At 39.1% G+C, this 27,666-nt stretch overlaps 1 protein-coding gene across 1 annotated transcript in view; it reads right to left on the reverse strand.

Annotated features, from left to right (window-relative positions):
- The window catches only part of LOC117820660 (inactive dipeptidyl peptidase 10-like), a 210,450-nt gene that overhangs the window by 20,498 nt on the left and 162,286 nt on the right, over positions 1-27,666 (reverse strand). The window contains exons 6-13 of the mRNA XM_034694508.1: positions 19,285-19,337; positions 16,334-16,415; positions 11,414-11,534; positions 9,715-9,869; positions 8,584-8,681; positions 6,714-6,837; positions 4,761-4,799; positions 607-714 (exon numbers count right to left, since the gene is read on the reverse strand). Of these exons, the coding sequence (XP_034550399.1) occupies positions 607-714; positions 4,761-4,799; positions 6,714-6,837; positions 8,584-8,681; positions 9,715-9,869; positions 11,414-11,534; positions 16,334-16,415; positions 19,285-19,337 (780 nt within the window). The remainder of the gene's footprint in view (positions 1-606; positions 715-4,760; positions 4,800-6,713; positions 6,838-8,583; positions 8,682-9,714; positions 9,870-11,413; positions 11,535-16,333; positions 16,416-19,284; positions 19,338-27,666) is intronic.

Consider the following 27,666-nt stretch of genomic DNA (forward strand, 5'->3'; position numbering starts at 1 on the left):
CAAAGCAAGTTATGGATTCACGTCAGTGCACGCCATGCAAATGATAAGTGATGTTTTAATTTGAGCGAAGAGTGTATTCTTATCCCGAGGCTTTCTTACTAAAGGAACATACAGTAACCTGGGCTATAGGGGGTCTGAGCTGATACACAAAGAACACACACTGGTACACTTAACGCACATACATGTACACACACAATTGTTGCCATGGTGCGAGACAGTACGTTGGCTGTTCAGAACAAATAAACATTGACTGGAAAAACACTTGTGTGCTGTGTGAACAAATCGTTTGAGGTCAGTGAACGGTTGGGCAAACAGTGAAGACCTAAACTTCAGACTGTCTCTAAGAGAAAAATGTGAGAATGGATTTTTCTTTTAATAAAAAGGCAACACCAGACTATTTCTTCTTGGAGCCAATGGATGCCTGCATGTAAAAATCCTCTTTAACTATAAATAAAAATTGTGAGTCAAATACCCCAAATTATCAACTTTTTAATCTTCATTTGTTGATTTGTTTGTTTCTTTTTAATCAGTCTAAACTATTCTGGCTTCAATAATGCTGTTAGAAATTAAACTTAAAGAATGGTAGACTAAAAATTGGACCCTCACCTGTGTTGTGAACATGGCAATGTGATGAAACTCTCCACGTCCTCCCTGTTTGACCGGCACAGTCAGGAAGAATCTGCTGCTGTCTTTGGAGAACACCGGTTCTTGGGTCTGCAGAAAGAAAATATTCATAACTCTGGTTCTACTACAACATCGTAAAAAATGTTGAGTGTGGTTTTAAGCATTCTGTTTTCAGAGCTTTGAATGTGTTTACCCTTGATGTCAAGAGCATGAATAAGAGGATGAAATCATGATGAGTGATGTGCTAATGGCCTCTACAGTCAGACCACTTTATAAGGCCTGGAAGTAGAATTCAAAAGCATTCAAATGAACATTTATGTTGCCACTGTTGAGACAGCTGGCTGATGTAATAGTGAGTGAGCAGATTCTTCTCAGAGAGGGAAATGACAAATTAGTATGCTGAGCAACGAGAGTGCAGCACTTACGACTAAAACTACCTACAGGAAAACAACAACTTAAAGTAATGAAGAAGACTCAGGTACTAAACGCTGCAACAAACAGGAAGTTACACTCACGACACAAATAAAGATCAAGTTACTTTAGTTTATACTTTTACAAAAGTATAAAGTCTCCTGTGGCTCTGGATAAGTTTTGTAGGGCGTAAATAAATAGATGTTTTCAATTGCATTATGGGAAATGTAGGATCAAGTGTTTTGCACTGCAGGCTAAGAGTCAGGTTATGTAAACATCTTGTGCATCAGTTTACTTAATTATGTTTCGACTGCATCCTAGGATCCATTAAAGCTCCTACATTCAACTTTAGGCGTGTGTCAGTTTTGGCAGCCTCATGTGGAGAAGGCTGTGTGTCTAATCGCTTTGCTCTTAACCGATTTCAACCTGTATGCTGTTGTTTTTTTCATTGTCCCGTTTTCTTTCAATAATCAAATGTATATTGTTGAAAATATTTGCTGTGGAAAATCACAGACTGTTTTAAACCAAGTGGCAACCTCCGGTCTCAAAATATGAAGCCCATGCGGAAATGTTATAAACTGTAATTCATCGTGCATCCGCTTGAGGCTGGCTGCAGAAACACCAGAAACCACATAAACACCAATTCAAAAAAGACGATCTTTGCAGCATTAATAAACATATTTACAGCACGTCTCAAAAAACAGCTTGGGTCTACTAATTTCTCTATCGGCACACACTGTACGGGGGTTAATTTGTTTCTAACGTGACGGCTCAGAAGATATTAAGATTACGAGTTTTTGCCCAAATAAGGACATGACTGACTTGACTGACAGGCAGGAACGCATAGCTGTTGGCTATGATGCTCAAATTCCGCCTCTTTACCTCACACTAAATTTGGCTGAGTTCAGCATTTCCATCATGGCTCCCGCCGACGATTGGCTTCAAAATAGCGCTCAGGAACAGATGGGTGAAGTCACGGATACTACTTCCATTATTAATACAGTCTATGTTTTAAACACAAATATAGTCTCATTGACATCACCCACTGTTTTCTGAAGAGTCAGGTGCTATATTGAAAAAGCTGACTGAACCCCAAAGAGGTGAAGCTGAGGTTGGTTTTTAGCCTCCCAGCAATCAGCTACAAAGCCTCCACCTGTCAGACAACTTGTTCACACTCCTAATTATGCAAAATAATGACTAGTATATATGCATTATAAAAAATAATCCCCTCCTGAGCAGTGTAAAAAATAGGTCATACAGACCAAAAACGATTTTTGAACACGGCTATACACATGTTTAATTCTGCTTAAATGTGTGTTTTATTATGGGACCTGGTGGGGATTTCTTAGCTTTTGGAGTCAGCCTCAAGTGGAAATTTAAGGAACTGCAGTTTTTGCACTTTCAGCATGCTTTTAATTCCCTCATCTAGCTCCTACATGTGGTTTCAAGCATAAACAATAAAGGAGTAATCAATCAAACTGCTTATGGTCTTGTTTGCTGTTGTAGGCTGTCAAAATACATTAGTAATTAATTCTTTCTGTATGAAAGCAGTCAAAAATCGCTCACATGAGCTTTGAGGTTAAAAATATAGAAAGAAGAGACAGACGATTTTATTCTACTTGTGTACCTCTTTTCCTCTAAATCTCAATAAGCAGATCTGCGACCTGTTTTACTCATCCACATTTTCATCCATTAGCTAGACTGTTTTCTAGGTTAACACGGGAACTCCAGTGACATGAAACAGAAATGTAAATCACCTTATTATATTTTATTTTTGGAGTAAAATAAGCACATTTCCCCCTTAGCACTGAAGCATTGTTGTACGTGCTGGTTTACATTTTGACAGGTTTAAATATGTGGAAAACACACACTGAATAAATCTGTCAGTCAGCAGCACAAACATATTCTGCCTTGGGTTTACCGAGTTTACCAAGAATGAGCCTGTGGCATTTTCAAGAAAGTGCAGTAGATCTCTGAGGTCTTTGGAGACGATCCTACATAAAAATCTGTTAGCAGAGGCCCCCCTATCTGCGCTGACACAACCTCACAGTCAGTAATTGAGCATCTCACAGATTACCACCTTAAGAAAGACAAGCAGCTCTGCATGCCAAGTCTATGGAGTGGTTAAATTACCCACGGTACGGAGCCAAACATGTTCAGCTGGAGGGCTTTTTGATCAGATCCTGCCAGAAACCTTCAGCCTCCATCCCTGCTTCCAGACTCTAATAGTAAATAAAATGTCCTTCAGCTGAGTGGACTGCACTCTCCACTTTGGAATAAAATTGTTTAGATATTTTTTGCCATATCTAAAAGGAAGTAGTGGTTCCGTGATGTGTTAGGCTGCCAGGTTTTTGAATACCCATGACTCCACTGCATTTACTGCACAAGCGAAGAGGTCAGAGTTTAATTATGCAAATTGTATTCATTTTCTGCAGAATTGTACCCTGACAGAATATACTTCTTACTTAGATTATTGCATATTCTCATAGTGAAAACATTGTTAAAAAAAAAAACCAAAACTCACATGTACCATAACTTAAAAAAAGTCTTGGATAAACTCAAGAATACAATGAAATCATTCCCTGTTATGGATTCTGTTGTACACTTATACATTTTGCAGAAGTGCATTCACAAAATCATTTAGCCTTCATGCTACCCTGCCCAAACTCTGCCCAGTTAAAAGATGCAACTTTAACGCAGAAAGAAAGACGAGAAGGTCAAATTTGTGCCTTTATTGTTTGTGGTCACTGCAAAACTATCCTATAATTAGATTTAAAACAATATAACTTATTAAAAAGTCAAGAATTTGCCAAGTATGTGAATAGAGTACAAAGTATTCTACACAGCAGTGGACTGGAAGCGTACTAACTAATGGATCCGTTGGGATTTAATGGTTGCTTCCAGGCAGGGGTGGAAAGAGAAATACCACATTCTACTCAAGTAAAAGTACGAGTAGTAACTTTGATGAAATTTCACTCCAGTAGAAGTAAAAGTTTTGGTGTGTGAATTTACTTAAGTAAAAGTCAAAAGTACTTTATTTAAAATGTACTTAAAGCACAGAGTACTGAAAAGACATTTATGACTCCCTCACTTTATTTAAAGGTGTGTCTTCAAAGGCTTATTGTTGGAGTGTAACCATCAGGGGTCCATTGAAATGCAAAAAGATTTTGGTGACAAAACCAATCCAGGTTAAAGGCATTGAGTATTTTGTTGCATTTTTTTCAGTGTTTCACTTTGTAGTCTGCTCCCCTGCATCAAGTAACAACCTGCTGTGCAGAGTTTACTGTTAATTCTCCAACTGATGGAAATCAAATTAGGGCTTTCTATCTTCCTCACTATGGTTGGAAAGATGTGTCAGTTTTATAAAAGTAATGTTTCCCTGATGAGTTACCTTGGAAGGATGAACCTGTGGATGTGTTTCTAACTTTACAAGAGTAATCCTTCATGTGATAATGAAGGCACAGCATACTTTCAGAGTCGTGCTGTGCTGACATGAAACCTTTTACTGCTACTTATCCTGAGTTTGCATCTTCTACTTCAGCTTATAAAGCATAAGGAGAAAGTATGAGTGGAAAAATAGAGAGATGAAGTGGAAAACCATTGAAGCTTCTCTGAAGGTCACATAATTGGAAATATACTGACAGAGAGGAGTGACATGAAGAGAAATTACAGTCCTGGAGCGCATGCTTTCAAAAGGACTAGACGTGGAACAAAGAGCACCTCACCTGCTTAGACAGCCAGAGCTCCGAGCTCTCTTCATGTCTCTGAAAAAGATGTCAGAACAAAATGTCAGAGCGGGGCTAGATCACCCAGATCATCCAAATCATTCGTCCTTGACAGGGTGTCATTGCTGCATTACAGCAATACTAGATACACAAAGGTTAAAAGACAGTTCATATCAGAGCAGTATATCAGATAGAGTGATAGTATTCCCTTCGTCTTATGTAATTTTAAGTACACATGAGGCGCACTGTGGAATAGCACTTCAGTGGCATTCATCACGTAATGAACTCTTGATTTTGTGGTCTATTTCAACACACCATCGGGGACAACACTCCCAGTCTGAGCCCACATTTTAAACCAGCATGCATGAGCTGGAGCCAGGGTTTTGGCTCGGAGGGGAGACCGGGCACAGCGTCCAGGCCAGAGCTAAGCTCCTGCTTGGCTGGGCGACATGTTTGTTCATGCAAATCACACCAAATCAGGAATCACAGAAGTGGAGAGCAGGTTTATCTGCAGGGTTAACATGGCTGCTTGTCCTCCAAATATGGAGAGAATATGGAAGGGGTTGATTCCAGCAGGTGTGCTTTGATATTGATTAAGTTTTCTTAAGCCAAGTTAGTGTTCATTTAGCAGAGATAAATAGATAGAGATTTTGTATTAATTGCTAATAAAACAAGCTAAATGTTTGGCCATGCAGCTGACATGCTAGCACTAATCTTTGCAGCTGCTACTTCTCTACACTTTTCCTTTATCCAGCAATTCATTTTTTTTTTAGAAGCAAGTGGTTAGGGCATCTTGTTAGGAATGAGCTCTACCAGCATAGCCAGCCAGCTAATGGCTATTGGACTAACAAGCATGGAGTATGCTAATGCTAACCAGCCTTCTGGCCTGTAGCCCTGTGATTCTATCTCTTAGGATTTCAATCCTTTCACTTCAGTGTTATGAAATTGGGATTTCTAAGCTAGCCCTCCAAATGAATGTTAGTTTGCTCACGAGTATCAGTGTCACAGCAGATTTTTTCACCAATTTTCAACTGGTTGCTGTCAAATAACTTCATTAAAACTCAGTCTCGTTAAGAAACTGGGGTCAGCCTTGGAGGAAGGGTCAGGAGCTCAGAGAAGAACTGTTACTCCTTCAGATGGAAGGAGCCAGTTGAGGTGTTTGAGCATCTGATTGGCCCCTTCAGATGTTTTCCAGGTGTGTCCAACTGGGAGGAGACCCAGATCTCACTGGACCTGGGAACATATTTGGATCCCCCAGGGGGAGCTGGGAAGAGGGATGTTTGGGTTAACTTGCATAGCCTGCTGCTGCCAGAACCTGATCCCTGAAAAGCAGGTGGAAACAGCATTTCTCAAAGATAGTGCACCAGTGCTGCTCATGGATTCTGCTAGTCAGTTAAATAAGATCAATAAGCCTCTTTTGATAAATTATAAAAGCTTCACAGGTGGATTAAATGTTGGATTTTTTGTAAGCAGTTCTTGAGTATGGTGTCCAAAAAGAGTAGCCATGCCTGGTGGCTCATACTTGTATTTCAGCATACTTTAGAGGTTTGATCATTTTAAAGACATCTCATCATGACCTGTTTGATTCAATCACAAACTTTCTAAATGTTTGATTTATAGATTCACACTTTGAATAGTCTTGGGCTTCTACAATGCAGTGAATGGTTTCCTGCATTAGTGCTGAAGAGCTCAATGAGTCTCTCTCAGAAGTATTCAAGGTTCAAACTCTTGTTGAAGCTGAATAAAAGACGCTTAAATTCTAGAGGTGAGATGCTTTTAAAACCTTTAGTTTCCTTCCTGCTGAATGACAAATCCTTTTAATCTTCCATCACGCACGCACGCACACACACACCGCCGCGCCGTGCGACGCGACATGCACACGCACACGCACACGCACACGCACACACACACACACACACACACACACACTCACTCACTCACTCACTCACTCACCGTGACGCAGGCTCCCGTGGTGGTGTCACACACAGTCAGGATGGAGATGTTCTGGGCCCGGTTCAGCCACCTGACGGATGTCTTGGTTTTGCTGATCCACTTCACCATGGTCACATAATGTTCCCTGTGAGAAACATTACAATTATAGCAACAATTTCAGGTTCTTTAATGATCTGCACAATCTCAGATAATATATTGTTTTTTTGTGGCTGCATTTTAATTAAACAGACCATGCTGGAAAGTTAGGCTGGGTTGAGAATGCAGATTAAATTCCAAAACAAAACCTCTGCCCCTTTTTGTGCAAAGGGGACATGAAAGCATTGTTGAACCTTGGCTAATTTGGTACAAAATAATGTGACTTAATTTGTCCTGTGATCCGTGTATAAGAAGTCGAGGTGATGTTGTTCATTGATTTGTTGACAACAAATTGGAAATCTCAATTCTGGCTTGTTTTTGAAGCAAAAAGTGACTGTACTTGGATGAGAGATAAGCATTTCTAAACTGCAATGCTGATTGATAGGTTGTCTGTTAGCTAATGTCAAACATAGTTAGCTAACATGACACTCATAATGTAGTCCAATGAGACAGCCTGATGTATACAATCAGATACATGCAGTGCACAGATAATTCACCAGGTGTGAGTAATTTATGCACCAGAAGGACATCACTTGAGACATCCAAAATGGCAGCTGTGGATCAGTGACCCACTCAAGGTTTTTCAGGGATATTTTTGCCAATTTTGAAAAAGGTTGGATAAAAAAAACTTTCAAATTGTTACTGAAACTTCAAGAGGAATATTCACTAGATTGCAATGTAAAAATAATTAATATTTCATAACTTAGTTTATAGTCAAATCGTGTTAAAAATGAGTGTATTAAAATTGATACAGCAGGTATATAAGGGCATTTATTTGCAAATCTGTCAATCATAATTGTATGAAATTGCATATATTATGCATTCCATAAAGCAAGCCTTTTTTATTATTTAAGAAAATGTGTACATGACATAATTAGGTATATTTAAAGTAGAAATTGGGATATTTATAACGTATATAGTATTTTTATATATATAACCTGCTGTGTCATGATGATTGATGACTAGTTGAATGTTACAATGGCTCCCTAGTAAACAATTGCCTTTTGCTCATTGATTTCTACTAAAAATTGAACAATTCAGAGACTAAATATACAGTAAATTAGGTTTTTTTGCCATGTAGTAGATACAAAATATGTATGTTGTTGTGCAATATGGAAAAAAATATGTATATGTTTGAAATTACTTCAGGAAAATTTTGAAGGAAACTCAAAGTTCAATAGACTAAAAACGTTGTTTTTATATGTCTTAGTTTGTTTAAAAAATAAGAAACTTTGAGCAATACATTTTCACCAAAATGCCTGATGTATCAAATATGATAGAAATTAAGACTCATACATGAACATTTTCAAAGAATTAGAATTTTCTGTCAATTATTTGATGGTTCAGGCTTTACAGGGATAAGAAAGTCATCACGAGTCAAATACTAAGTTCCGGCATACAAAGATTTAATGTTTTCAGATATGACAGCTTTCATAAGGTCCTGACATTATGCTCAGACTTGCAGCTGCATTAACTGAAAGATTATATAATGGTAATTTCCCCTACAGACCGATGCAGGGTGGAACATCTTGGCCTAATTGTCAGCCAAAAGTTAAAGCAACTGCAATGCAATGCAATGACACAACAGGGTGCAGTGTACAAGACTTCCCAATTAAAGGCATGGAGTGCAAACGAGGCTAAATGATCACCTTAAGTCGACCATGTTAAGAGTGTCCCTTTAAGTGGCTCAGCACATAATGTGAAAGATTGAAACACAAGACGCAGCTCTTCTCACCGCAGTTTGAGCGTCTCTGGAGGCATCAGCTCCAGCGTGTGCGTAGGCCCGTAAAGATTAACCACGAAGAGCTTCACTGCCGGGTTGGGCTGGCCGGCCTGTGTGCAAAACCAACAGGTCAGACTTCAGACCGGAGACTCACACCACTGCTGTGGGAGGAATGCTTTATGCAACAACATCCAAACAGCAACAGTGACTTTTAAAGCAGCACAAAAGTCGAGTGATTTTCAATGAATAATTTATCGGGAACATTCAAATGCCTTTTCAAACTCTACAATAATGTACAGAAAGAGATATTTACTTGTGCTGTTATGCAGACATTATTACAACAGACTAAACATGAAACTGATTAACAGCTCTGCATTGGAGGAAACATTTCACTGAAGCAGCTTCAATCACAAAGAACAGGTTTTTGCACCATGTCAGTGTTCCCATTTGAACAAAGTTCTATATACAGATCCATGAGACACGTGAAAACACAGGGAACACAGTATTACATGAAGCTTAATACTCAAAGAAGTTAATTTGGGACATGTATAATAACTTCCTTTTTCTCACTCTACCTGTAACACCCTGTTCTACTTGGTTCCCCGCCCTGCCTGTGAAGAGCTCGAGACACAGATGGAGCCCTATAGCAGCTCTATAGAGAGAACAGGTGCTGCGTTTATTCAAAGATGGGGAAGTTATTGAAGCAAGCCAAGTGCTTTGTGAAAACTGGGTCATGTGTGCAATCACTGGGGTCTGTTACATTCTGCTGTGTTCAGGTGAGGCTGCTACAGATGGGGGGACTTGTTCCCTGGCTCTCTCTCTGTCTACCTGTGGATTTAAAGGAGTCAGATGGGTCTCTGTAAATAAAAGCAAAGAGTAAAGTCTAGACATTCTCTGTGTTATTGGTGTCATGGTATAACTTTGGTTGGGTTCTGCTGCTTACAACTATGAATAGTTTTATTGACTGATTGATTGACCTGTTAACCGCGCTTTCCAAAAAATCTGGCGTCAGATGATCAGTCTTTTCAGGCCGATCCCCAACTAATCAAAACTGCACATGTTAAAAGACATTTTGCAGAAAAAGTGTTGACTTGTGTTTGTTCTTCTGGAAGCAACAATCATCTAATATAGTATAATCCTCACCTTGGGGTATGGGTACTGCTTTCCTTTGGGGTATGTCATGCCGGTGAAGCGAGGTAGAGCCATGTTGGGCACCAGACTGTCATTAAGGACCAGGAAGGCCAAACGCTCTCCATCAGGAGACCACCAGTGAGCCACGTGGGTCAGGAGGATCTCCTCTGTTTGGAAGGAGAAGGTTGTTAAAACCAAGCGGCAGCATTCGATCTCAAAATATGAAGCCCATGCGGAAGTGTTATAGACTGCAATTTATTGAGCATAAATTTGAGGCTGGCTGCAGAAACATACCAATTCTGAAAAGACGATCTTTGCAGCATTAACAAACATGTTTACAGCCTGGCTCAAAAAACGGCTTGGATCTACGTAGCTCATTTCTCTATTGGCACACACTACAGGGGGTGAATTTTTTTTTCTAACGCAACGGTTCAGAAGATACTAAAATTACGAGTTTTGCCCAAATAAGGACATGACTGACTTGACTGACAGGCGGGAACACAAAGCTGTTGGCTAGGAGGTTCAAACCCCGCCTCTTTACCTCACATAAAGTTTGGTTGAGTTCAACATTTCAAATATGGCTCCCGATGACGATTGGCTTCAAAACAGCGCTCAGGAACAGATGGTTGACGTCACGGATACTACGTCCGTTATATACAGTCTATGGTTAAAACCAATATTTTAATTTAAGAATGCAAAAGTTGAACTTTCTTATGAGAAAATGAAAAGAAAGCTAACGCTAAACATGATCTATAAATTCAAGCTTCTTTAACTTTGTGGATTTTTGGTGTTCAAAAGGATGTTTCCTCTACGCAGAAGGGCACAATCAGAATTTCACTGAGGTAGCTTTGTAAAAGCTCACTTTTGCTATGTACAATATATGATGTCTGTTTTTAAAGGTTTAAATCTGTTATTGATTATAAAGAATACATTTAATTCAAGTTTTAGGCTGCAACGTAAATGACCTTGAGAAGGAAAAATAAGTTTCTTCAATTATTTAAACAAAAATCAAATCATAAAGACAGAATAAATCTCTGTAAAGTTATTCATCTTTTTTTACTGACTCAAAATTCTGCAACTGTATGTATTTATTATATCTGTTGTATCTAAATGTTAACCTCTAGAATTTGCAGCTTCCTTAATCCTTCCATTCAAGACGAGAAGGGCTTGTAAAACAACAGAGTCAGAGTCAGAAAATGGTTCAAATTTCATGCATTACGTATCATTAATGATACTTTTTTGGTATGAACCAATACTAACAACAAAGGGGAGAAGAAGAGCAAACAAGAGCCCTCTCTCTGTGGTCACTTGGCTTTTAATAAGATTTACATAAACTCCTTTCCTCCTGAGAAAAGCGCTGCAGTGTGTGTGTTAACTTAAAGCACATAAAACGACTCCTCGCTCCCGACGGAGAGATATCTGTAGTAGAACAAACATTATGAATATTTAATCACTTTGTTTTATGAGCTAATGTTTCTCACAAACAAGCACTTAGAGTTTAATGAGAGACAGTCTGTCCACGCTTTGAAAATTCAATTAGATAATATCATCAATATGCTTCTGATATTTTAAAGTCCACTGTGGCAATAACATTTATCAGCAACACGTCGTCAGCCTACATTAAGCTTTTACTCGAAATCTGCTTTTCCCTTAGCAGCTACCAGGAAGAGTTCTTAAGTTTGTGCTGTTACTGGAGAACGAGCGGACGAACCTTCATAGAGCCAATCAGCTATCCCATTAAAGATGATCCCTTCCTTTCCTGAGGACGTTAGCCTGAGGGAGTTACTCTTCACGTCCGACTGGTAGTAGATGTTGTTTTCAAATATGTAGATCTGTAGAGAGAGGGCACAGAGTCATGAGTGTAAAGTCACGTTGTTTGGTAAAAGAAAGGACTGTAAAGAGTTAAGGATTTCACTGCTGCAGCACACATCCACAGATTACCAGTTATTGTATGAAATATGCTCACTGGATCTTCCTCTGGGATTAAAGGTGTGAGGCAGTGTCAGTGATTCACTCTAATATTCTGCAAAGTGTATTTATAGAAGTAAACCTGCGACCCTTCAAAAGGCCTCAAAAGTATCTGAGATTTGTGGAAACAAACTTCTCCTCCTCAGGGGTTTCAAAGTCTGACTGTTAGTCTGCCAGTTCAGCCTCAGACAAGAAGACACAACTGCAACCGCCCAACACACCCAGCCTCAGCTCCAACCATGAGCTGTTTGGAGTTTCTACCATAAATTATACATCCAGAGTCCACAGTGGGTTCACTGTACAATAGTATTTACTATGTCCTATGTGCAATAATCGTGCAATATCCTTACCACTTTAACATCATAATACCTTTATTCAGTGTGTCTTTGTACATAGCTTAATAATAATAACTTTAGTTGTATAGCACCTTTAAAAACACATGTTTACAAAGTGCTTTGACAAACAAAGCGTGGTTCAAAAAACAAAGTAAACCTTTTGAAAGACAGGGAGGAGGAACTCTAACAATGCAAAACAGAATGCAACGCAATAAGTTAAAATAATACATGTAAATTAAACAGAATGAAGTGGTGTGACAATAGACCAATAAATCATTGTTTAAGAGGTTTTTCAAGGGTAAATAAATAAAATAAATAAATAAAAATGGATAAGTAAATATAAGCATTAAAGGGACAATAGAAGAGGTTTTCAGAATGAGTGGACGAATGAGAGGACGACATCACATTGGGAAAATCAGAAAAAGTGAAAATAAAAAATTAGGAACATTAAAATAATAATTGTCACAAAAAAATTGAAACTAAATAATCAAATAAAATAATCTAATAAAATGGAAAACAATTTATTAGTTGGATAAAAAAAAAAAAAATTGAAGTAAAAACAGTTGGAAGTAGGAAGTCACATAAAAGCAAGTCTGTTAAAATGGGTTTTAAGAAATGATTTAAAGAAGTCACTGACTCTGCGTGCCTTATCTCCTCTGGGAGGTCGTACCAAAGTCGAGGGGCTCTGATGGAGAAAGCTCGATCTCCTTTGGATTTGAACCTCGACTTTGGAACGACCAAAAATGCCCCACCTGAGGATCTAAGGCCGCGAGATGGCCTCGTAATGTGTTAGCATTTCTGCAATGTAGTCTGGGGCGAGGCTCAGGCGAGCTTTAGAAGTGGTCAGTTTAATCTTCATATCCTGCACTTATGTACATACTTTTATTAGTATTATTATTGTTTTTTGTATTTATATCATATTTTATTCCTTCCTTCTAGTAATATTCTGATATTCTTACTTATTGTGTATAAGAGCTATTAATGACTGAATTCCCCCCTCAGTATAAATAAAGTATTTCTGATTCTGAGGATATTAACTACAGCTCCTTGGTTGTCCTGGGTTCAGTGAGTCAGAGTGTGGGTTACTCTGTTATTTTGAGTATATCTGTGAACATGTTGAAAAGTAAGCAACATAAAAAGTATGAACAACAAGCTATTAGCGCTTCAAGTTTGCAGTTGCTCACGGATAAACAGACAACTGTCTCTGGATTAATGTGAGCATGGGTACATGCCAGTGAGTATCTTGGTGTTGAGCTCTGTTTGCTGGTTTTGATCTTGTTTGCACGCAGTGTTTACATGAAACATTGGAGACCTAGTTACTCATTTCCTGTACACATAATCATTGATGGTTTGGTAAATACATGATGAATTACTTTTTGGTTTCTACTCATGTGTATCCTTGATGAGGTGTTTACATCTAATTTAGATTTTTGAAACCAGGATATGATGTTTATATGAACATAACACATAACCAGGATGATTCAAATAACTAATTACTCAGTCACAGAAAGAGTATAAACAAGATCTTTATACACAAAACCATGGGATTTAAAGCACCACCTTTTTTTACTCCACTAATCTGTGTGCTAAACCAAATTCTGTATTTCTCAAAAAAATAAATAAATAATAAATGTAAACCTAGCAGACAATGGAGTTTAAGTGTATGTTTTATTGTCAAGGTGGAGGTGAAGGCAAGGAAAGGAAATGAAGAAAGCCCCTTTAAGTTTGTTTCTTTTACATTTCAAACTGCAGAAAGGAAAACACTTGAGGAAGTATCTCCAAGGGTTGGAGTCACTGCGGCTAACTTCACAATCAGTCACCCAAAAGTATGGTGGCCGATAAGAACAGATGATCTGCAGTAGTCCAATCGATCTGTATTAGAATATAATAATAAAGCTGATTCACGTAGCTCCCCCTACAGGCCTGGAGCACTTTCATTGACAAGTCTTGATATGCAGCGTTTAACTTTCCCAGTTGTTTTCTGCTTGTGTGTTTTGACTTTCCATAACTTGTGTATTTGCAGCATGAGTTTTCATTCAAAGTTTCGGCTGTGGCACTTATTTTGGAATTTTTGCTTGTGTTTTCAAATGTGCATGCTTTGAGCATTTGCTGCACATTTCTCCTCATGAAGATTGCTCGGGCTGTTGCACATCGTCTGCTTTGGCCACCATACAAAAGTATCACTACAGGTCAGTAAGTTAGGTTAGTTTATGTGTGAAAAGCTTTAGATTAGTATTATGAGCAGTGAAATGATCAGTTTTGTTAAATTTGGTTTTACAAAAATGTTAGCAAAGCAACAGTGGCTACGATAAATAAAAATTGCAGTGTAATACAGGCTGATTCACTGTGTTTATCTGCATTTGTAGATGTTCCCAAAAATTACAACATAAATCATGACGCATGTTAATGTCACAAAGCATTATTACCTTTGCATGTCAAGAGTAATCTTTGCTTGATATCCATAAAGAGCAACTTTTCACCCCTGCATTATATCATCAGCTGCACTATCAACCACACACACAGTGCCTCCTACATTCCTCTTTACAAAAACAACGAAGCATCTACGGTCGAAACATTTCTCTAAATCTATATCCAGCTCAGGTCAAACAAACATAAAGTCCATCACTCAACATTACACAGAATCAAGTCTCCCTCAGATGGAAACAGAAACTTTGGCCTTTTCAAAAGTGAGAAGTCTGTGGCCTTGTTTGATTCAGAATGAAAAGTAATTCCCAGAGTGCCTTTCTCTCTCTCTCCCCGCACTGCTACAACCTCACAGTCAGCGGGGTCTCTGCTGTCTAACTGGAAGGCATCAATATACCATCAGTTCACAAGGCAGTCCACATATGTGCTGAAGGAAACAGAGAAATCATTATTCAACTGCAAACTCTGCAGGAACAAAGTTCCCTCCTAAAACAGGATGACTCGTTACTGCAGCTGGAGAGGTGGAATAATCAGCCTTTAGAGATTTGCAGGTTCGATCAGATTGAAGAAGCTGGACATGTTTGAGATATCTGGATCAGGGAGACATGAGACCACCACAAGGAACAATTCGGTTGATCTCATTTAGACAACTTTATGTGAGGGCAAAAAAGTCATGAAACCAACAAACTTTTTAAAAGAAACATAAAGATGTGTTCAATGAATGTGTCAGTAGTCAAAGACCGGACATTTTTTTCCTTACTTGCCTCTCAAGAAGTTTATAAGAAGGAGCCTGCTCTCAGTTTTAAAGTCATGTCAGTTCTAGACTCAACACAATCCCTGCTGTTTGTACTCATATCATTAAAACCAGTCAAACAGTGAGCAAACTTTGTAAACAGGAGGAACGTGGTAATCCTGCCAAGCTAATCCTGTTTAGCGTAGCTTTGTGTGACCCGAGCATCGCTCAAGACATGATGAACTGACAGCCCTAATTTATATTCCAAACCTAATTTCCTGGCATCTTTCTAATGAGAGGACACAAATCCCAGACAAACCGCTATGAAGCTCACTAACACTTCCACAAAAAAACGCTTGTGTCATGTCATTGTCAACAAAGACGCACTTTTAGCTAATGATGCTGTGCGCTCTCGAGAGCTAGCACTCATCCTCTTATCACCATAATGACATCCTAATGGAGTCCTGTTTGATTGATGCTCTAATATTACACACTGAAATTCACTTAATGTGGACAAAGCAGTTCAACAATGCTTCAGCTCTGTGGTCCTAAAAAAAAGCCTCCATGTCTGTTTGTGTGTAAAATTTGCATCTAATTAGCTTCCCTTAAAAAATCAACCTGAGAGTTATATTAGTGAAATCTGAATTAGAAGCAGATATTTGTTTAGTGTGTACCCACAGATGAACATGGCATAAACACACAGCTCTCAAACACACACCTCTTTAACACAGAGCTCTCAAACACACATCCCTCAAACACACACCCCCAAACACACACACCCAAACACACAGCCCTCAAACACACAGCTCCAAGCATCCTGAAAAGTTCCCTGACACCTGGTTCTTAACCTCTGACATTACAGAGCCTTTGAAACACTGTGTATACTGAAGTTACAGGCTGCAGTACAGAGTTAGTCTTCTCAAAAGCAACATATGTGTTTATAATATCAACTATGTGCATTAACTACTGATTCAGCACTCTTTCTGTGGAGGCTAAGTGGTTACTCTGGGAGAAAAAAGAGCCCTAGTTTTATGAGCTTCAGCAGGTCTGAGGCACAAACAACAAAAACAGTACAAGACTTAATCTTCACTAACCCTCAAAACAATCACTAATGGAGGTAAAGTTGTGCGGTGCTGAAAGGCAATATGAGGCAGAGGAATGTTTTTCTCACCAGCTGTCGTCCTTGAACTCCCCAGGCGGCATACTGCAGCACAGAGTTCACCACCTCAGGAGGGTCCAGCTCCCAAACCTCCCTGAAGAAGAGACAACAAGTCATTTATCAGGAAGGACATGTCCTGCAGGTGGTCATGGGTCCTTATGCTGAAGTGATTACAGTTTCTCTCTGCTGCTTTAGTGCACTTTTAAGAACATCCTTAAAATGTGCAAAACAGTAAGAGAATTCCCCTGAACGCTTTTAAAAACAGCACAACACAATGAACGACCTGCACAGCACACACTAAATCAAAACCTTCTTCTCTCAAGAGGAATGTATCATGTCAGTATGGATGTCTTCAGACCAAGGGAATAAAATGTTAAGAAAATATGTAGGACAGTTTACAAAAATAATGCAACCATTTCACATGTGAAGGAAAAGAGGAAAAGTAAAACAAAAGAGATTGATGAATTTCTGTGTAACGTGCTCAAGTGAGTATGATGATACAGAAATGATACACTCATCTCCAGTCTAATTTAAGAAATCTACCAAGAGACTGTGAAAGACTGAGGCAGGTTTGAGAAAACTAATGTTTTGAATATTGTCACGGGCAATATTTATCATAACACAGTATGTCTGATTATTTGAGTCCAATTGGTAGTGAAATACAATCATATGTGAGCACTAGTTGGTGATGGACTCACAGCCTGGTTTCAGCAGAGGCATAAGGAGATAGAGCAGTAGAGCATTGCCCCTAAAATGACACAATATCCAAGGTATAAGCTTATTTGATAAAGCTCATATTTGAAAGTTTGAGTTATCATCCATATCAAGTTTAATCCTCTGCAAAAGTTAGAATCCTGCCCATCACTGTGACTGACAGGATTGGCAGATGTCTACATCCAAATGTGTTTGGGATCAGCACCTTGGACAGATACTTTTGTCCAGACTACTTTGGGGCCTCTGTCCACTAACAGCATTTGTTGCACAAGCAGTGCCTATTTCCTAAGCACAACCAATGCAGTTTAAGTGCTCAGCGCCTCATCTGCTAAATCCCCTTTGGCATCGGTTTTATGTCACTGTTCTCACAGCAATGTCAGTGGAAAATGGGTAAACTCTGGAAGAGCAGACACAAAGAATGTCACTTCTCCATCAGCGACCAATCAAGATCAAGAAAGATCCTAAATCCTGATATCAACTTTGTCTATAACAATGATGGAGGCTTGTAAGTGAGGAGACACAAACCACAATTGTTTTTCCAAGGGTGCTATTTCCAGGTCTGGAGTTGCTGCTAATGCTGCCACACAATTTCTATCATTTATGTTTTAGTTGTAAAATTTCACCAACCAAAGCAAACTTAAAGGTCATGACTGAGTGAAGAAGGAAGGCCCACTGGTCAATTTTTTATAAACAAGCAACAAAAAGCACCAATGAGAAATGCTCTGACATTGAAGTCGTGTTAACTTCCAGCCCACAAAATGCCACAGTGCCAAGTGGACACAGGCCCTTAGACTGAAGTTTAACTCCAACTATAATTCTCACTTTTATTATAAGAGGATATAAGACTTAGAATTTGATCTGTTAGAGCTGCTTTTATTTGTGATGCCCATGAGTCATAGGTCAGGTCACTTCTCATGGATGGTCAGTGTTTGATGGAGCACATACATGTTATTTTGTCTTCCATTTCTAAAATGAGTGAATTTTCTGAATCAAAATCGTTGCATATAAATTAAATAACTTATGACATTTCTCTAAAACAGAGGCATTCAAACTATGAGTGACGCCTCACTGGGGGGAGGTGGAAGGTGAGATGCTGGTGATCTCAACTTTCCAAAGGTTTTTTGTTATTTTGGTGGTTTGGTCCATTGATTTTGCCAACTTTACACTGAGACATGATACATACACTACCAGTCAAAAGTTTGGAAAAACCTTCTCATTCAAGGGTTTTTATTTATTTTAATTATTTGAAACACTCTAGATTATTACTGAAGACATCAAAACTATGAAAGAACATATATGGAATTATTTAATTAACAAAAAAAGTGTTAAACAAAGCAGAATATGTTTCATATTTTAGATTCTGTAAAGTAGCCCCCTTTTTCCTTTATGACAGCTTTGCACACTCTTGGTATTCTCTCAGTCTGCTTCATGAAGTGGTCTCCTGGAATGGTTTCTAATTAACATGCGCCTTGTCAATAGTTAATTTGTAGAATGACTCGCCTTCTTAATGTGTTTGAGACCATCAATTGTGTTGTTCAGAGGTAGGGTTAGTACACAATGGATAGCCCTATTTGACTACTGTTGTAAACCAGATTATGGTAAAACCAGATTATTTCATAGTTTTGATGTCTTCAGTATTAATCTACAATGTTGAAAATAATTAAAATAAATAAAAACCATTGAATGAGAGGGTGTGTCCAAACTTTTGACTGGTAGTGTATCTATGCCTATATCTGAAAACAGCTTTTCGGGTACAGTCATTGACAACATTGCACATGACTTCAACCGAAAATGTATTTCAGTCAGCATCAGTGTTCCTCAAAAAAACAATTTGCCTTTGCATATTGAACATGTGAATTTTATTACCAGGAGACATAATGATGACATGTTACCAAAATAAACGCTGGGAGTGTCTCTGCTAATAGTTTGATCATCTCTGCTTTGTACCATCATTAGATATCCAACCACACCATTTTTGCACTTCATCCAAACAACTATAAGTCTTAAAAGTATGATCATAATCAGGCTCCTGCTCATGTGGCTGCCGTCTCAGACAGCTAGAGACAAACTGAGACACATCCACCTTTTCTTTATGCTTGATGCAACATAAACAAGGACACAGCAATACACTGAACCTTGACTTGGTTGTAGAGCATTCCAAACTAAAGTGGCTCAGGGTTGTGAAATCTTTCTTTATTAACAGACAGGTTTCTTTTCAAAAATTGTGGAGCAGATCGTGAAACTCTTACCGTGTGTGAATGTTGTAGATGGTGTAGGAGGCCATGTAGGAGTGCCGGTAAACCTGCAGCGAAAACAAAGACACACAAAGAGAAAAGATTAAACGATGACTGTCTAAAACACTAACATGAGAAGCAGCGATGCCTTAGATAATGACATTATGACACAGAAATGAAAAGGAAGAAGGCGTCAAACAAAACCCACTGCTGCCTCTTTTCAGTGATAGAATCTAGAGACAATGCAATTTGCATGGCTGACAGCTGTGGGACGAAACATTTTAATTCCATCTGAGAAACCCATCATCACCCCAGAGCCCGGGAGCCGAGAGCCAAGAGCCCAGGAGAGACGAGAGACAGCGACAGGGGGAGAGACATTCAGAGTGACAGAGGGGTGCATGTAAAGCAGCCTGAACCCCCCACAGGAGGAGCCGCTGCTGACAGGATAATAGAACTCTGACCGTGGAGCAGAAACAGGTCATATTTTAGCATTTCATCATGAAGATGACACTCATTCATTCAGCTCGGATACAAAGAGGAGGGAACCACCGCAGGAAGAAAACATGACTTTACATGTAATTCTGCTTATATCAAAAAGCTGAAACACATTTGATTAACAGGTACAGATACAGATACAAACATATTTTAATCCACTGGTTAAATATTGTTATATTGTACACTAAAACATTCTCAAGTGGGTTTATTTCACTCCTTTCGTGCCTTGTTTAATCTAACCTCTGCAGCAACTGTAAATCATTTAAAGTTTAAATAATTCACAGCGTTAAAAATGTCTTCCTACATTTTTTATGCTCTACAGATGTGAATGAGATGCTTTGTAAAAGCAGCACGGAAGCCCTTTCAAGTTTCTCTCAGCTGGTCTCTGAACCAGTGTTTGGGCTTCTGGCTCCATACATGACTGTTGTTGGATTATTGGGATTATTGATCATTGATTTGAAGCAGGAGTGTAAAAAACATCCATGACTCTGACTCAAGTCCAACTGGAGTCCTGATTTTTTAGGACTCATGACTCAACTTAGACTCAAGCAGAGTCAGAAGATGTAGATGACTCAGACTGATCCATCCATGCAGAATGTTTTATTGTTTTTTTTAGTGTAAGGCTCTAATCATGAATTCAGTTTGGAGCATTTTTTTCATGCATGACCATGGTTACAACCCTCAACCATGACACCGCAAAAATGTTGATAGCAAAAAAAAAAAGGACCATTCCAAAAACTGTGTCTTCATAAAATGTCTATTTTATTATTTTCTGAAAAAAAATATGCGCAATAATTCTACAATCTTCCAGCACGTTCTCAACCACTACTGCCAAAAAATGTTAAGTGTCTAACGCAGCGGCACATGGTAGCATCTGTGAAGTCTATTTTAAGATTCACAGATTGTCATATACCAATCATAGTCTCCTTCATTTCTGTAGGTGAACATAAAAACAGTGATTGAGAACCGTTTGAATATGAAGGAAAAAGAGGATAGCATCTCAGATACAGAAAGTATGAAAATACAAACAGCTTCCCATGCTTGAGGCAAAAAATAAATATAAAATTAGAACTGCATAATCACGAAGGTTGTGGATTCACAGAAGAATGCAGAAAAATATAACCAACATCTGAATGTGAGCAAACTGCCCCGGAGAGGAGGGGTGTTTCCTACCAAACAGGAAGAGAGGAAGAGAAACAGCTAACAGCACTTTTTCATTTTACTGAGGCTATTACGGCAGAAGGATTGTGAAGCCCAATGGCACAAATGAGAGCTTTAAGTGCTCCCTGCTACACCTCGAGGGGATGAGCTGCAGGCTACGAGTGCCCCGTATCGTCTGGGAAGGTATTGTCCATGACAGAGTTCATTTATGACCATTTCTTCAGGCTGTCCAACCCCACAGAGGCTAAGCCTTTTTATTTTCTTCCCTTTGCTTTTTAAGAGAGTGTAATGCCTGCTGGCAGCTTGGTGCTGCCTCCCAGCACACAATGGCAAGATCATGACTTGACTTCCTCCTTAACTTACGAGTCTCGGTTCATGCAATCCAAATATAGACACAAAACTTAGGAATCTTTTAGTGAGTATTTTACGCTCTTGCAGATTTTGTTGGGAAGGAGAATTCAATTCAGACTTAGTTAGATCATATCCCTCTCAATCTGCAGCACTGGCATTTAAAACTCATTTTTTTACTGATATCATCATAGTGGAAATCCATACATTCATCCCTATATATGTAAATAGAATTGAATGTTGTATTTAGATTAGTTTGTATTAAGTTGTATTTCTGTATGTGTATTTTAAAGTCTTGTTACTTTGCCACACAAACATTACATGGTCATATGATTGAACTAGCTTCACAGTTATCATCTTTGATGTAAGTTGCTCAGCTAACAGAAAACAAAGAGCCATCACTGTGAGGGACAAATGTTTACCTGTATAGATAACTGAGAGGCAGTATGTATAGTTTAGTTTCAGCAGGTATTATTGGGTATCAGGTGTTCAGCTCATGTTACATGTGGATACATTTAATAAATCTAGTGTTGGTAAATACTTCAATGGACAGTGAAGGTGTCAGTGACCTGGTTTTGCCTTCTTACACCTCTGTGTGAAATTATCTGTTAAAAATACTGCTGTGTTCAAGAGGACAGGTCTCGGTAGAGCAACTGTTTCTAATTTTGGTGACCTCAGAAATGGATAATTACCGTAATGACCCTAATATGGGAAAACCCTGACTATAAAAGGGCCTGCCTTTTCAAAATACATTTTAGAAGGTGACTTTTTTGAGGATCAGTTTTTTTTCCCAAAAGAAAACGATTTTAATCAGCAAAATGAAGTCTATTTCATGGATGATAAGTTTGCTAACAATACTTCTCTCTGCTTTTCAGTAACACACACTACTCATGTGCATTTCAAGACGATCTTTCCAGGCTTTCCATTTTTTGACATTTCACTCTGTGACACCGTATTGCTTGGCAGTTTGACAGTTGTTTAATGTCTCTGTTGCACTGACAACAGCTTTCTTAAAAAGGCATCATGACTTCACCTCAGTTGCTGGTTAACCTGTCCTACTTTTCTCTCAGACTTTTACCCTCCGGCACTATGGCGGTGAGTGACGGCTGGCCTCAGTCGTGAGAGGAACACTTGCTTTACGGATAAGCACCGCCGTCTGTTGTAAGTAACATTGACATTTAATAACTAAACCCCGAATGTAGACCATCCCAACTTTTTGAATGCATTTCGAGGAATAAAATCCCATCTTATATTTTGGTGAATTGGAACGTGGTGAGCCGGCAGTTTCTTTGTTGGTGGTGGAGACCAAAACAGAGATAGAGGTAGAGTGATCAATGGAGTTGCATTTACCAAATTAAAGAGCAAAAAAGTTAATTTTGATGTGTCAGCAGGATGTCAAAACTCTTGACTATATTCTAAGAAGTTCAACATATCAGCCACACGAATTAATAAGCTGTAATTGCTGTGTTCGCAGCCTTTTTGTGCTGCTTTCAAGAGGTCTGATGACAACATGCTGCAGGTGTTGTAATCTTTACTACAGTAAGCTGCAATTCAGTTAAGTATGACACATTATACAGGATGGTAGGTTTATGTCTCAGTGTTAGTGTATTAAAGCCCTATAGAGAGCTGAATAAATTATCTATTTCTCCAAAGTGCAAGTGCAGGAACCTAAACAGACGTTAATGAAGCTTATGGCTGTTATAAACACATTATACAAAGAATACAATAAGTCTTTGGATCCCAGCCTAAGCACCTATGAATGGCCCATAACATTAAGCTGGAACATCAATAATACACACTCTTGTTCAAAGTGAGAGTAAATGACTGTTTACACAGAGTAGGACTCACTGAACTGCATGTGACTCATAGTGACTAAATGCAGACTTCAACGTACTGAATATACTGCAGGTGGAGTGTGCTTCATATAAACTTGCAGGCAATGTTGAAAATATCCCACTTTGTTGTTGAGGAACTGTGCCTGAAAGTAAAAACTGATTCCCCAAGGTGCTCAGACACATTTCTCACACTCTGACAGGCTAAAACTTCCTAGATTTCTGCCATAAAAAACCTCCAACAGGCCCCGAAGAGCCCTCAAATGAACTTTTCAGCAATTCTCCATTAAATGTGTCGCGGGGCTCACACGGGAACGCTGACCTTTGTTTTCCAGCTCGATGGTAAAACCAAAAAAAGGTGGTGACATTTCAACACTCAAATACATCAGTGGTGGGGAAGAGCAAAGTTGCCTCGCTGATATAACAAAAAGTTATTAATATTTCAGGGTTGATCTCTGAAAACAAATTGGACGTATCTGACAGTAGAAAACTAGTGGTGTTAATAAATGACTTTTTTAATTATTTAAGCAGAAATGTAAAATTTGACTAACTGACTAGTCTTGCGCCGAGAAAACACTCAAGCAACAGTCTTAAATGAGCAAAAATCATTTGACACTGCTGAACATGGGATTACAGAGTCTAAAAGTAATCAATCATAGGTTGCTATGTCTGGCTAAGGTTAGCAGAGCTAACACCCCCAGCCTTCGGACCCAAGACACAGCCTACATACAACTTTCTCCATTACTAGATTAAAATACAGACAAAATAAACTGGGCTATGAGATGGCGTCTGTCATCTGTGCTTGTATACATCTGAGTAGTGGAGCATTATAGAAGTGGCCATTAACCAGAGCTACAGCCCCCACTATTGGCGATTGACTGCGTTTTAGCTTAGACTTGACTGCATTTGGGTCCTGCAATAATAAAAATATCAACATGTATTTAATGGACTAGTAATTCTGCTGAAAAGTAGCAAGGGTGACAATAAGTAGTCATTTAGTCGACCAAACTTAAACATCCTTGGAGTATTGATAGAAGGAGTCATTAAATATATCAACACACATACTGCATGTTATTGTGTTAAGATACATCTTTTAGGGGCACCAGTTCAGCCCTAGTCTGATAAGTCCAGTCCGATCAAATCAGGCAAAGAGCCTGAAACCAAATCTTAAAAACAGATCTGTTTTTCAATTAAACAAGTTCCTCTACATAAGTATCATAACATTTCATTTGTTGTGATTAACCATCTCTGTCCCTAACGTATTTAAGTGTAATTTATTTTGGTTCAAACGCCTCGGGCTGTCTCATTTCAGCTAACGTTAGACAAAAAGCTTAACAGTAGCCTCCCAAGAGATCCTATTGTACATGAAACTGCAACATGTGAGTGACTCCAAGAGGAGACAGGAGAAACAAAACAGCAGACACTTAAAGGGTATCTTGGGAGAGCCGCCACAGAGGGGAGTGTGACATAGTCTCCCCCTCCCCCCTCTTCCTCCCCCTCTATGGCATCAGCCTCCTTTCAGCAAAGAGAAAATCGATGTCCTGGAGGGAGGAACTCCCAGGATGGACCCGTACAGGGGAAAACATGTCCACCAAATGGCTGTCAGGGAGTTACAAAGCTTTGGACTGTACTTGCAGCTGACACTGTACCCTAAAACCATCTAGTTTCTGTGGCAATGCCTCCAGGAACTGTTGCAACTTTTGACTGTTTTTGACACTGCAAAGCTCCCCATTTTAACACTGCCATTTAGAGTCTTTACATACCATTAGTCTAGTTCTAATATAACTGGGAGATGTTTTTCATCTCTGCAGCATGCTCCAAATAAAAAAGATAAACTTTAAACTTCAAACGGCTGAATTTGCGTCACCCTCTGCTTTGATTTGGGCAAAACTTGAACAAAGAAAAAAAAATCCCTGGACTGGAAAACAAAACAAGAGCGAAGAAGTCCACAGATTCCTCTCTTACTTTAATTAAAGAGGATAACTGAGACACGCCTTAAAAGATCTTGGCATGACTTACATCTCCAAACAAAAAACACTGACTGACTTGGCAGCCTCAGTGAAAAAAATACCATGCTGTAAAACTTTTGTTTACATTTTTTTGCAGCTCTTGCCTTAAGTCATAATACTGTTTTCAATTAGTACAAACATGGGGACATGGTGACACTCTTACACGGAGGCCCAAAATAGATCGGTAAATGTACAGTGCCTGCCCAGAAAGAAATCAGCAATTCAGACCAAAAAAGTTTTTTGAACCACACAAACATGTTTATCGGCTGTAAAGATCAGCTTTTTGAATGGGTGTGTATGTGGTTTCCAATGCTTCTGAAGCCAGCCTCAAGCAGACCAGCCTCCATCAAAAGAGGAGGGTAGGACAAGCTCTAATTTTTATTTTTGACAAAGATATTTGGTTACTTAACACCCTGATGATTGGCGGGAGGGCTGCAGGTATTTTTGGGTTTGACAGCTGCAGACATCCCACTGCAATGTAAACGACTGTGCCTTCCCAAAACAGACGTGATGTGCATTTGCACATGACATACAGCGCTGTAATGTCATTGATAACTGTAATCTCCAGACACAGGATCAGTCAGAATCTAATGTTACTAAATGAAGAGTGTTTTCTACTCATCCTGAAAGTCCCACACAGTCAGACAGATTTCAGACCAAGCAGCAACCTCCGGTCTCAAAATATAAAGCTCATGTGGAAGTCTTATAAACTGCCATTCAATTGGCTGCAGAAACACTGGAAACCACATAGACACCAATTCAAATAAGACGATATTTGCAGCATTAATGAAGTTGTTTACAGCCTAGTTTAAAAAAACGGCTTGAGTCTACATAGCTAATATCTCTGTCGGCACACACTGTACGGGGGATGAATTTTTTTCTAACGGGACAGTTCAGAAGATGTTAACATTATGAGTTTTTGCCCAAATAAGGACATGACTGACTTGACTGACAGGCGGGAACACAAAGCTGTTGGCGAGGAGGCTCAAACCCCACCTATTTACGTCACACTAAGCTAGGTTGAGTTCAACATTTCCATCATGGCTCCCGCCGACGATTGGCTTCAAAACAGCGCTCAGGAACAGATGGGTGACATCACGGATACTACATCCATTATTTATACAATCCATGGTTCAGACAGTCAAAGTCTGGAGTGAAACAGAGGTCCTCCTTGATCCTAATGTAACGGGGACTCTACTCCGATTCCTCTCTGGTGACTTGGAATCGACTCGGACTCAATGTTTGATAACTTTGACAACAACATTGCCTGCAGCATTTCAACACAGCTTTTATTGTGGTGAAAAAATGATTATCCTGACAAGTCCGTAAGTTTTAAGACATTTACAAACTGGGCAGGTTTGATCGACTGATAAGTGTCTCACAATTACTCCCAACGGAGGTCATTGCCTCGCGGTTGTTATATCAGCAACAAATTCAAGCTAGGTTTCTCTATTGACAACTGCCAGGATGAAGCAGCCAGTGATGAGCCAACTCAAAGATGTATAAAGTTATTTCAGTAGCTTGTGACTTAATGCACAGATACAAGGTCTTACTTTCTTTCTTTTCTACCACCTGTGGAAACTCAAAGTGCATTAGGTGTGTGTGTGAATTGATTTGTGTCATGACAATATTCGGAACTCACCTCACATTGATTTCACTTCTTCAAAGATCTTCAAGTATTCATGTTCATTAGGTAGTGATATTAAGAAGTGGAGCTCCCTGTCTGAAGAGTCTTTAACACATACTTGACTATCATTTCCCAGTATGTGTTTTTATATCGCAGAAGTCTCCATAACCCAATGTTTATTTCTCTGTGCAATTTTGAATTTCACCCGCTGAGTCGACTTTGCTGCTGTGACTCACCCTCTCTCTTTGTTTTTCTCTTGCTGTTCCGTATTTATGATCAGAGCACATTCAACACGTCCTACAGCATGCAGGGGCTTTTACAGGCACAGTCAGAAACGCAGGTGCTGCTTTTTAACAACCAAATCACAAAGGCGTGCTGTTTGTGTTTTGTTGGTATGATTGTATAATGATCTGTATCCCCATTCTCTGCAGCAGCCTCCATTCAAACAGACTCATTTTGAATATATTTACAGACTGAAGACAACAAATGTTGATGTGGGACACAGGTGGCATTTTCCTCCATGATATCATACATCAGTGGGAAATATTGGTGTCTCTCTTTTTGAAATACCAAGTGAGAACGACCCAGACGGCAGAGATAGTCTTCCTGCTTCCCCTCCTGCTTGTTACTTCTCAAATCAGAAAATAAGAGTCATATTGGGGCACTAAGCTCGTGTTGTATGAGTTATATTTTTAGGACAGGCCCATTGGCATTTTTCAGGACACTCTGATGACAAAGCTGTCTCAAAATGGCTTTTCAATTTTAGCACTGACAGCCAGAAAAAAGCAGACATATTGCAGCGGTTTAGCAGAAAAATACAGAACAAATACAGGCATACAATCCATTTATGCCTTGGCATGCAAACAATAGAGGCTGTCACTCAGAATCACAATCCATCAGCTTCAAACCCACGCACGTCTGTCTC

The sequence above is a fragment of the Notolabrus celidotus genome, chromosome 10, assembly GCF_009762535.1.
Source record: "Notolabrus celidotus isolate fNotCel1 chromosome 10, fNotCel1.pri, whole genome shotgun sequence".
Lineage (NCBI taxonomy): Eukaryota > Metazoa > Chordata > Actinopteri > Labriformes > Labridae > Notolabrus > Notolabrus celidotus.